This window comes from Tachysurus vachellii, chromosome 3 (assembly GCF_030014155.1).
Source record: "Tachysurus vachellii isolate PV-2020 chromosome 3, HZAU_Pvac_v1, whole genome shotgun sequence".
Classification (NCBI taxonomy): domain Eukaryota; kingdom Metazoa; phylum Chordata; class Actinopteri; order Siluriformes; family Bagridae; genus Tachysurus; species Tachysurus vachellii.
Window position 1 is genome coordinate 27,312,877 of NC_083462.1, and position 12,886 is coordinate 27,325,762.

General features: G+C 40.7%; 1 protein-coding gene across 2 annotated transcripts in view; it reads right to left on the minus strand.

Annotated features, from left to right (window-relative positions):
- brf1b (BRF1 RNA polymerase III transcription initiation factor subunit b) overlaps positions 1-12,886 on the minus strand; it is a 58,746-nt gene that overhangs the window by 21,144 nt on the left and 24,716 nt on the right. Inside the window, exons 9-14 of one of the 2 annotated variants that reach the window (XM_060866542.1) lie at positions 12,731-12,854; positions 12,560-12,602; positions 11,270-11,362; positions 10,733-11,035; positions 909-970; positions 586-667 (exon numbers count right to left, since the gene is read on the minus strand). In XM_060866542.1, coding sequence (XP_060722525.1) covers positions 586-667; positions 909-970; positions 10,733-11,035; positions 11,270-11,362; positions 12,560-12,602; positions 12,731-12,854 — 707 coding nt within the window. Of the gene's footprint in view, positions 1-585; positions 668-908; positions 971-10,732; positions 11,036-11,269; positions 11,363-12,559; positions 12,603-12,727; positions 12,855-12,886 lie in introns of both variants that reach the window. The other variant, XM_060866541.1, reaches the window with a different exon arrangement.

Here is a 12,886-nt window from a genome sequence, read left to right on the forward strand (position 1 = left end):
CAAACTTAAAACATATTAAATATAAATGTTTCACATGCTTCAGTTTATGGTCATAAGTATTTCTAGGGGTGTCACGCTTTGTGACACATGAGATTTTGTTAGAAAATACATTTTGAATGCAGTTTTGTTCCCTTCAATAAATTTACTTGAATTACTTAATTTTATTTCACAACAATCTTTAGCAAGGATGCCAATAATTCTGGACATTTGTCTAATCCACAATAACCAGCAGTAGGCTTGACGACAGTAAAGATAAAAAGGCTTCTTGCTACTCCGACAATGATGTAACAAATGAAATCTAAGTACGTATAATGAAGTGTACTTTATCTCGGCTTTATTCATATTTGAACACTTGATGAAGGTAAATATCCTAAAATTTGATTTGAAATTCACTCACAGGGACTCGCTCACTTTACCAAATGGGTTTTTAAAGCAACAAATCCCTTCACTTCATTAAGTTCTATTTTTATCCCAGACGTTCCCCGTTTCCGAGCTTCACACCTGCTGGCTTGATGGCCATCTGTACTGCGAGAACCAAGTGCGTGTTAATGAGTGCGTTAAAAGCTCTTCTTTCTGTTTTCTTACCTTTCTGCTCTCTTAGATACTCCTCATTTTGCTTCATCCACAGCTCTGTCTTAGCCTGGACCTCGTTCTCATTGAGAATGTACTGCACAGGGGAGAGCAGGTTGATAAAGGGTAATGCTACACAGCAAGACTGCAAGATCTCAAATCGTTCTTTAATGAGCTGATTAACTCGTAAACCATTTAAGCATTCGGGCTAGCAGGTTTGTGAACACAAATTACAGAATCATCACCCAACAGGCTGTAAGAGCTTAGAAATGGCGTTCGTTGTTTCATCTAATAATCGGAAGATCTCTTCATCTTTCATATCTTCACAAGACACAAACCTTTTCAATCTCGTCCTCGTCAATACCTTCCAGATCAAGCTCGCCGTTATCTGACTTGTCCTCTGCAGACACAGAAAGAAAAAAGTCATATATATTTGTTAATGCCCTAAAGTAACATTAGCTGATTTATTATTCCACTTGATTTGCTGTTTTGTAATCATCCCTAACAATGATGTATTTTGATCTTATACGTATATTCAGCATTATGTAGAAATTTATAGAAAAAGCCCAAGCTCTAATCCTAGTTCTATTTAACTGGCCTTCAGGAAGAAACTGAGGATTATTTTCTCTGTTTTGGCCTTTGGGGCGAAGAAGCGCTTTCCTGTCTCTGTCTGCAACAGAGAGACACAGAGGTTGTTTCTATTATAAGACATTATTTCATCCTATTTTTTCACAATAACATTGTCATATTTCACAGTTCATTTATTAATAATAGCAGGTTTTATTTCCTTTGATCAAAAGACTAATTTCATTTCCTAATGAGACTTTGCTGTAGGATAAAAGGAGCAAGACATCCTGACGGTGATTTTTTTTTCCCCCTTTAACAGCACACTCCATCTTGTTTCTTTCTCACTCCAGCTATAAACTGATGTTTTAATGACTACATATGAGCACTAGCTTTTTATGTATTTCTTTAAGTTTCAATTTTCTATATACAATAAACCTGTGACGGTGGAATATACCTCAGGTGAACTGGATTTTGCAAGAGGTCAGCTGACTGTCAATTTATGTTCAACCAGCATAAAGAGGACAGAACATGGGTTAACCTTAATCCTTTGCAGCAGCAGTGACTTTACCCTTTTGGAAGGCACAAGAGAAAGGTGTCACTGGACAGACGACAGATGACATTTATAAAAAGCAGACAGCGGCTGTTTATCTGGTCTCCTGGCCACGCTTTTCCATTAACCCAGCAAATGCCCTGGGGCATGATTTAGTGATTATCACTAGGCCACACTAGCAGGGAGATTATTTATCCTAGTACCTCATTTTTAAATGAAACAGAATCGCCTGTCTGCTTGATTGGAGGCTGGGGAGACGACAAAACGGGGGAAGTCACAGGATTCCAGTCCTAATTAGACTTCCATTTCATTAAGAAGCAGTGCCACAGCGTCATGTGAAGCTCTGTCAATAACACATGCCCTGCCATTGCTGTTCAGTAATTACCCCTAATAGGCAGAAAGGAAGGAAGGAAGAAAGAAAGAAAGAAAGAAAGAAAGAAAGAAAGAAAGAAAGAAAGAAAGAAAGAACTACAATGAAAGGATTTTTTTTGTCCAAACTGTAAGCTGTATTTATATCTAGGCTCAATTTACATATTTAGGCAAATAAAAAAAACTCTGTACTGTAAAATGATAGAATACTGTGACCTATTGAGAGCACACACCTGTCTGTCGCTACAAACACAGTTAGCTTTTACAGTGAGGGATGTGTTCAGTTTCAGTACAAAGGGAGTGAAGAAAAAAAAAAAAACAGATCACAAAGCACACAATGCCAAACAAGCACACAAAAATACTGACTCTGAGAATTAAGAATGCACCAATCCCATTATTTACTTTCTTTTGCGGTGAAGCAGAAAAACTCTGCCTTTGTCTGCGGTTTCATACAACCGACGAGCTTGAGATTTAATGTGTCTGAAATTCCAGAATGCACCCGTTAGCTAATTTTAGATTACCCAATACAACGATTTATGTTTAATTAATCGAGGAAGCCAAAAATCAATGATCCCTGAACGATCGCAGTGAATTGTGCAACCCTATCGGACACCGATCCAATATAAAGCCAGAATCGGTCAGACACCAACTGTATGTAATTACACTGGTGTGTCCGTACTACTTAAAATACACCTGTGCATTTACAGCGAGGAGCCTATTGTGAATATCTCTACCGCAGATGAGTTGTATTGAATAGTTTATTCTACCTGCATGTGTAATCATTTCTATACATATATTTTTACCTGACGCCTAAACGATACAGGGCTAAACTTAGCATCTCAGCTCAGTATAGCAAGGCATGTTCAGTTTCAGCCGGCGAGTCTTTGGTGACAGAAAAATCTTCTTCCCTGATAATTAACAGCAGCGAGAAGAGCATGAGGGAGCTGACCTGCGATATTGCTGTGAATTAGAGAAGACTGTGAAGATCAGGATCTCCTCAGATGTTCATTATCTAAACTGAGTGGTGCTTTTCACCATGACACACACCACACGTATGCGTGCACACACACGCACACACATATACACACACAAAAGACCTAAAAAAAAAAAAAAAAAAAAAAACCAGCTAGGTCAAAGAAGAACTAGAAAAAAGCAGCAGCTCCAAAGAAGGAACTGATTTTACAAGTGGGATGAGAAAGGAAATTGGGTCACAGTTTGTCAGACAGCTTCCATTCCTTTTCTTGCTTGTGTGGAGTCAGAAACATTTCAGATTCAGTTTGTAAGAGGCTAGACACACACATACACAAAATAAAACTGTCAAAAGTCTGCCGTCCTCCTGTGATAGCAGGCCCACGATGAAGATCTTTACAATTATAATAAAACAGTCTGAAACAGCCACAGATCCCGATCCATGAAGAGCTGACTGGAAATCCACCAGTGTCAGTTGAAGGTGCTGCCTCTCTGCAGCAGTCAATGCAGATCCATTTGACACCTCAATGACTGCATACATTTCCCCTTTTTGTAACATGATAAGCACTGGTTAATGTTACCATTAGCTACAGCTTCCCCTGACACAGTACAAAGTGTCATTATCAGCTGCTGCTAGACTCTCCCAAGGTCAAAGGTGAGGGATGATGCATGTAATCATATGATATTACGAATCATATGATTCTCGCTGATCTGTGATGATTCAGTTGATCATTTTGACCTCATTAGTTAAACCAGGCCAATAAGCTGGTGAAGAATAAACGAATGGACAAATCAGTAGCCAGAGCTTCTGGATAAGATGATGTTATATCTGGATTGTTCTCTCCATGCTTTGGGGGTTTCCTCCAGGTAATCTGTTTTCCTCCTCCACTCCAAAGGCTGATTGGCATCTCTGAATTATCCATAGTGAATGTGTGTGTGTGTGTGTGTGAGTGTGTGTGACAAGTTGTCACCCCATGCAGGATGTCCTCCACAATGGAATAGGATCCCGGATCCCCCTGAACGTGTGTAGGATAAGCAGCACCGAAAATGGATGTGTGGATGAAAACTACACCTTATTGACTTTTGTAAGAACCTGTTTATTCTTCTTTTGGTGTGTATGTTTAAGCTTGCTTGACACTTCCATGACATATGTTTGAGCTGTAACTACAGCGCACACTACACGCTCTGAAGCCTACCACCTTCTGCACTACACACATCGGTGCTGAATTTGCAATTAAGCTTGACAGTTTTCGCAGGCATTAATTAGCATGCAGGAATAACAGATGGTCTTCTCAGAAACAGGAATATGTGGAAAAAACGAAGAAGCCGAGCGTAAAATCCGTGTAAAGCCGACTTAAATCTCTCCTGTTGTAAGTCACCATCTGGTTAAACGCGAAAGAGAAGACTGTTAGAAGACTCCGATAATCTTTTATGTGAAATGTGTAGACAGAAGACGACACCTCACAGCCAAAGGATTGGTCAATGGTTTGATTTTGATGATGCAAAGACAGTGTGCTTCATTGCAAGTTTATTACTCTCACTCACTCACTCACTCACTCATTTTCTACCGCTTATCCGAACTACCTCGGGTCACGGGGAACCTGTGCCTATCTCAGGCGTCATTGGGCATCAAGGCAGGATACACCCTGGATGGAGAGCCAACCCATCGAGGGCACTCACACACACTCTCATTCAGTCACGCAATCACACACACTACAGACAATTTTCCAGAGATGCCAATCAACCTACCATGCATGTCTTTGGACCGGGGGAGGAAACTGGAGTACCCGGAGGAAACCCCCGAGGCACGGGGAGAACATGCAAACTCCACACACACAAGGCGGAGGCGGGAATCGAACCCCCAACCCTGGAGGTGTGAGGCAAACGTGCTAACCACTAAGCCTAGTTTATTAGAAGAAGAAAATGATAACATACTTGTTATATTCGATTAAATTACTAGCAACCAAAAGATGAGCCTGAAGCATGCTGGAGATTTTTGCTTACTGAGTTGGACTAGCTAACAAATACATTACTTGTCAACTTTTCTTTCATTCCTTACCAGCACAAATAACATTTTTTCATAGGTAAGCTAATTTCTCATAGATTTTCAAAAGATCTTTCTTTTTACGAGCTGGCGGTGCCAACCTCACCCAAGCATGGCCTGGCATATACACACTGGAGTATGTGACGGGGCTTGCAGTGGCTGTCACATCAAACTCAGTGGAGCAAATCACAGCGGCTCCTAACAGCAACTGCACCGCCACAGCCGAGTGAATAGAGGGAAGAAAACAGCACGGTGCGATTAGGCTTCTTTTCTCCAGCAGATTAGAGTTAAACAGGGTTACTGCGTAGCTCTCCACACACAGGGACCTGAAGGTCATCCACAGGCTGAGCAACCAGGTGGAGCAAGAGCAAGCCGGAGGAAATGCAGTCGTCATCATAACGAGCAGTGGGAACGGCTGAGTTTGGCTCACAACCGTGTCATTTGGTTTGAGACGTTTTTGTAATGCATGTAATACAGAGTGGCAGAAGAAGCAGAAGAGCCAGAAAACTGATACTTGTAGCTGGGAGATATCTTTAAACAACAGCAAACATGCTGCGAATGATAAGACAGAGAACAAACTCTTAGTCGAAGCCTGAATGCACGGAATTCAGAATGTTTTATGGAGACTCTGATATGCCTGTGAACTTGTGTTAGCATAATTCAAATTACATGATTCACAGTCATGTGAATCATTATGCAAATAAATAGATAAGTTTGATGCCAAATGCCACGATGGAGATGAACTAGCGCTGAAAACATGCTCGAGTCATTTAGGGTAATCGCAGCAGATGTAACATAGAAATTAACCTACTCAGAAAGACTTTATTTATAGAGCTGGCTGCCGAAGGACATAAAAACAGTGACAGATTGATAGAAATACATAAGAAAAGTCTTGTATCAACATGGATCATGTCTAACATTGAAGGGAAGGATTTGGTTTGGGATTCATACTGTACAAATTCAAACCAACACAGAGAAAGAGCGAGTACAATACAGTAGTCCACCTTCCTGAACCTCTTTCCAGCTTCACTCCTTGTTCCTAATGTTTGTGCTGTAGAGCCAAAAGGGTATATGAGTTAAAATATGAGTTAAATGTCACAGCTCAGCTACTGCATACTGTTTATCAGAATCCATCCTCTGAGAAAAAGGCAACGCTCCCACACCACACACATTCAGAAAACTCACACACATACGCCCACACACACCCAACTGCACCGTACAGTGCCTATGCTCTATGACTGTGAGGGACTACAATCATCCACGCTGCTTTTTTGGCTAACACATTTTTAAATCTGTCAATTATTCTCACACGTGTCTGAAACCATTGGTTGCTAAAACAGCCAAATTTGACACAGCCGTAGGGAAAAAAAATTGTTGTGGGTGAAAATTTTGCTTCGCCCTACAGATATTCATAAAAAAAATGCATGATGATAGAAATTAAAGCTACTGGTGAGATTTTATACCTTGTGATTTCTTTGGTGCAACTGATTCAGCCATGCAGGGAACATGATTTTAAACAAAGGGGCACCTTTCTGACATCAGTAGGCTAGAGAGCAAGATAGGAGCTACATGAGGATACTTTTCAAAATCCGTGTATTTCAAGATCAAGTGGGAAAAAAAAGAGCTATTCTCCCAGAATCCCTCAGCATATTTTCATCCTGTCAATCATTTCAATCTACCTGCCTAAAAGGTTAAGCACTGTGGAGGACAGTGGGGGGTTTGGCACTTTTTTCTTTTTCTTTTTTAAATCCTCATGCTGAATGTCATCCACTGAACGTTTACGGAGCGGAGCTGTCATCTGCGGTGACACGTTCCCCCTTCCTCGGCTGCACTTCTCTTTTTGCCTCTCCCTTTACCTAAGGCCATGGGTCCATCTCTCCAAATCATGCACAGCTGCCAGCACTCATGGCATCCATTAGACGGTACTAGTGGAGGTAGCACAGGCTTTTGGCAGCAGAAGAGCACCCAGCCAGCGAGGGAGCAATGGTGGGAGGGGAGCAGAGTCAGACTCACTCAGCAGAAGAATGAAACGGCACGGCACTACTATTTGTGAAACGTGTCAGATGCGAACGCTACAGCGTCTGAGAGCTGCAGCTCCTATTCCCAAACGGAAAACAATAGGCTGACACTGGAATAGTAATGCGAAATCGATGTGAATGCTGAAATGACTCTAGCAGTTTTGTTGCTTCTGGTAAATGCTGATCTGATGAACAGATAATGCACTTTGAATGCGTTCTGCCGTCTAAATTCTGCCGAGGATTACTGCCTTTACACGCACTCGATATCCAAAAGGGCTCTGATTTCAATTATTTGTCAAGAGCCTGACAGAGTTTTTCTTTAAAGGATCATATCTGTTCCATTCAGTCTCAGTCTGTGCTGCCTTTTAAATGGCAGGGTTAAATCAAGGTTCATGGAACCGTGGCTAAAAGATAGACGGCTTTCCTTGTCACTTCTCACTGGGGTTTTGGGCACATTCATGCATGACGACGCCTCATTTAGACCCATTATGCATCATCTCATTCATATACCAAGAAGCATCTGGCATTTAAGAAATATTTTGATTACATGAGCATGAACTACTTACAACCGTTTTCTGGGCTAAAAGTGGCCTGCCAGTCAGAAATAGAGCTGCTTTAAATAGACACTGATGAGAAGAAGGGAAAAGGCTGTGGGACACAGGGTGTGAAAGAGCGAGCAAGAGAGAGAGCGAGAGAGAGAGAGAGAGAGAGAGAGAGAGATGGAAGGGTCCAACAAACTGCTTCTTAATCTCTCTCTCTCTCTCTCTCTCTCTATCCGTCTCACTCCACCTCTTTTTAAAATGCACACAGGCACATTCTTAATCATTCCTTTACCCAATCCTCGGCTCACACTTTCTCCACCTCTGTCTATCTAACACTTTCACTGTCTCCCATCTCAACAATGTGACAGTCTCTATTTCCTGACCTTTTTTTTTTTACAGTCCTTATCCAAGTTCTGCAGGTAAACCCACTTTTCTCATCTCTTCATGAAAATCATTATGCACGTGTCTGCAAGAGCTGAGATTTTGCAGTCTGCTGCGCATTTTGTTGTTATTGTTGAGGTTATTGAGGAGGTGGATTGGTTCCTGTGGAGAAGATGGCAATAACGCTGTGTTTACCAGAGGCTCTTAAGAGGCTTTTGCTACTGCAGAGTCATCAGCCTCCCTTTGCACAAAGAACCAAGATGATGGGGAATAATATTGGCTCGCAGCCATTCAGTGAAAAGCCCATAAACTCCCTCGTCACCGCCATCAGCAGATAGCTCCCGTCTTTATCACAGCTGTGCACCTTCATCACGGCTCTCCTGGTGGCCCCGGGGACGACTCTGCTGCTGCCGCTAGCCACAACCAGCAAAGAGTCTATAACAACTATTCGGGTTAATGACAGGGCAAAGATGAGGGTCAAAGGGCAAAAGGGAATGGTGTGAATTCAAACGGCCAGCAGGTGCTAAGTGCTGAGAGCAACACGGTATTGCTTGGCTAAGCAGAATGGATAGGCATTTGAGGTGTTAGTAAAGAAAGCATTAATAAATAATGGGTAGATTAACACCTCAGAGCCCTCTTACCAAACAACAAAACATGACAGCCAAAGACATATTACCTCAAGGTTAATGTTCATTGAGTGGATCATGCTTTTAATTACAATCCTAACTAAGTCAAGATCAATTTCATCTATGCTTTCTGTATCAATACTAGCCAATGTCCTGTACCTGTTAGTGAACTGACAACATATGATAATTAAATACTGCTCGTTTATGTATCGATTTCCTCTTGTCTAATCACACAAAATGCCCACGAGCCCGTCATAGCAAAAGACCTGTATGATGTGTTAAACCTTAAAGCCACCAGCACCGTATATTTGTCTTGCTTTTTCCTGTGAATATTACTTTGAATTCTCTGTGGCACTTTCAGATAGTTGTGTGTGTTTCTGAAATGTACCAAAATCCTTCAAGAAAAAAAAAGCAAAAAAAAAAAAACAGAAAAGGTGCAAAACTGCAGTAGATGATGATACTAAACCATTTGTCATGGAGGAGGTGGGATATTCAGTGGTGATGCCTTAAAATGCCTTACGGTGACAAAGGAGATTTAAGAACTGAGTTACTATAAGAAAAAATGATTTAGAACCAATTCTAATATCAAACTTAGCTCTCTCTCTCTCTCTCTCTCTCTCTCTCTCTCTCTCTTTTTGCAAAAAAGGTATGCAAATATGTTTTACGTGAGCACAGATGCTAATCATAAACTACTTCATGTTCAGCTGATTAAAATTTTTATGTTAAACCTCCACAAGTAGAAATCCACCTGTCTTGAAGGATACAGGCTACAGACAATCACAGAACAATCATTGCTGCTAGCGACATCTGGTACATTAGCATAGTTCATGCCTTTTCAATACAGTAAAGCATAACTGATATAAAATGTTGACTTATATTTCAGGTTCTTCTTTAAAGATTAAATACCAAGATTATAATTCTAAAACCTTCCTTCAGAACAGAAGAGCATGTGGTACTGCTGCAAGACAAAACACTTCATTTGAGTCCTGAGAGTTTGAACTGAAATATACGGCCTACAGGTTGGGCAGATCAGGAGAGATTGCATTGATTAGCTCTATTGATGAGGTTAATTCCTGCTTCCATTAGTTTTGACTTTCCCTCTCTGTGAAGGACTGTAAAATGAACTCTGATAGTTTTCATGACGCATAGACCATTTGCCAAAAGAAATGCCTGAAATCACTATTGACAAGATGCTGAAGCTCTAGATAAAACTAGCAATGCCTAGAGAGTGTATCAGAAAGTAATATGTGTGTTTAAACAGATTAAATGAAAATTAAATGGTGCAAATTAGTTGAAGCAAAGGTAAGGCGGCTGAATGCAGCCATGGCTATCAGACCAAATCCACATGAAGTGCATGTGTTTATGTTGGACCTCAGCAATGTCGAAACAGAAGCTAACCTATAAAAACTGTGTTTCCCAAAAGTAATCTGCCACTGTACAATATTAAAGAGTCATAAAAAAAAAAACAGATTATGATTTATAATAGGGGGGCACGGTGGCTTAGTGGTTAGCACGTTCGCCTCACACCTCCAGGGTTGGGGGTTCGATTCCCGCCTCCGCCTTGTGTGTGTAGAGTTTGCATGTTCTCCCCGTGCCTCGAGGGTTTCCTCCGGGTACTCTGGTTTCCTCCCCCGGCCCAAAGACATGCATGGTAGGTTGATTGGCATCTCTGGAAAATTGTCCATAGTGTGTGATTGCGTGAGTGAATGAGAGTGTGTGTGTGCCCTGAGATGGGTTGGCACTCCGTCCAGGGTGTATCCTGCCTTGATGCCCGATGACGGCTGAGATAGGCACAGGCTCCCCGTGACCCGAGGTAGTTCGGATAAGCGGTAGAAAATGAGTGAGTGAGTGAGTGAGTGAGTGAGTGAGAGAGTGAGAGAGTGATTTATAATATATAACACTGTTTCCTGTTACCTAACTTGGTAAAAGAATCTAAACTAATGATCTCAGGGGTCACTACTTAATGCAAAGCATAAAAATAGAATAGAATGTTTTATCCTAATCAAAATTAAGCATTTAAAAGAAAAAAATAATAATTAGGGAACAGAATAACAAAAAGGAACCACATGATGGACACTGATACTACAGCCACTCACCATCCTCCCCCTCGTCAGACAGGCATTGGCGGATGGAGTCTGTGAGGCCAAGGCTGGCAGCGCTGGGAAACGGGCCAAGCAGTAAAGTCAGTGGCACACGGGTGGGGTCGCTGGGCAGTTCTGCTGCCTCTTTACCCTGCTCCTGTGCCTCTGTGCCCCCCTGAGGTCCCTGTTCCAGATTAGGTAACACCTGGTTGATGATTTCCTCAGTGAGGTGCTGAGCTGCAGCCTCCATCTCTTCATCTTGTGTTTCCTCTTCATCTCCCACGAGGTCCGACACCAGAGACAGACTGCCATTGGTGTCTAACAGACAGACAGGAGGGATTTGTAAATGTAATCATCAGGAGCGATTATACTTCTTCTCCATGTTAATTTAAAAGTCTGTGTCAGATTTTTTTTTAATGTAGCTTCCAAATTATACACTAATTACAAAAAAGTAAACAAACAGTACTTAGTACTTTACTGTGATTTTAAAGATAAACACTGTAATATAAATGCACTTATACAGAAATAAACCCCCAAACTGATGTACAGTACCTTCTTTTGCATACATGGCATAAATTCCTCTCAGTTTAGGCCTGCTGTTCTCCAGTTCTGTCTCAATCTCATCCTGATAGGAGCTGATCTCACCTATAAAAACAAACAAATGCACTGAATTTCAATCACAACTCTGCCTCTGGCAAACAACATCATTTCTCAAACTTCGCAGACTGTACTTTCCCCATTTTAAAGCAGGATCTTACATGCACTAGAAATGTCATAATGTGATTCCTGTATGCAGCATTAATTGAATGTCTAAGAGCTATATTCAGAGATGCAGAGTTTATTTCCAAAGTTATGTCAATATTTACGCAGGAAAAGTAGATTGATTTTATGGGCTTTTAATTCAGATTAGTCAAATTACCTGTGCGTAATTCACACCTCCAGGTTTGCCAGATATCTCTTAATTAGACTTGTCAGAGTCAATGTTTTCATTAGCTTCTAGTTCAGTGTCTTTAAACATGAACATGTGGCTTTAATCAGGGATTAAAAAAAAGCAGACCGAAGATGGAAATAGCAACAGGAGGAATGGGATGTTCAAAAAGCACACATGGGAGATTTTGGTAACGTGTCCAAATCCTTTTTACCCACATAACATAATACTATTCAATAACAAAGCAAAATTCTATTTAAAAAAGACTACTAAATAAATATACAAAGGAGAAGCAAATATTATGTCTAGAACTTGATCCAGCACATCGTAACATTTCTCTCTCTCTCTCTTTTTTTTAATAAGTCATGTCGATTTATTAAAATAATGTCAGTGTTTTTATTCATTTGTTGTTCTTTCCTGTAAAGAAATGTGCAGGTTAATTAATAACGTCATGTTTATGTATTTCTACTACGTATAGGAAAATGATCAATTTTAGCATAGCGTATTGTTTTCACATTAAACTGCCAGACAGTGGAGCTCGTCTTAATATCGCTGCTCACTTGTGCATGAGAAATGCATGAAGTCCGCAGTCAGTATCCCCCTATGTGTATATCTCTTGTGCAACTTCAGAACAGTGTTTAAGTCTGAGTTTATATATGACATTTGAATACTGATGCACACAGTTTTCATATTCAATCCTCACAGCACATGCTTAACATAACACTGAACATTGCCCTAAAAGCCTAACTGACTTTATGTATTTTTTTTCCCTAGTTGTTTCAATAGAATATTAAAATGCCAGTTCAAGCACAAAAATGAAATGGACAGATACTGCTGAGAGCAGGCTAAAAACAAGGGCCTGAATTCAGAAGACGTTTAAACATCGATGTCTTTTTTAAGTTGAGAAAACTAACCTTGATATTCATCAAGCTTCCTGGACAGCTCCTGTTCCAGCTGAAATATTAAAAAAAATGTATAATATATATATATACGTATATATATATATATATATGGTACATTTAACAGGATACAAGTGGCATGATGATGTAAGGGTGTAATGTACACCATAAGCCATGCAATACCAATTGGATCTTTATCTTCTTTTGACCAGCAATGAAAGACGGGGGATCGCACTCCTCCTCCAGGTCCACTCGCATGAACTCATCAATAGTCAAGTGACTGGTAGGTGTGTCCTCAAATTCTGTCAGCCTAAGAAGAAGGTATGGTAAAATGACAGGTTA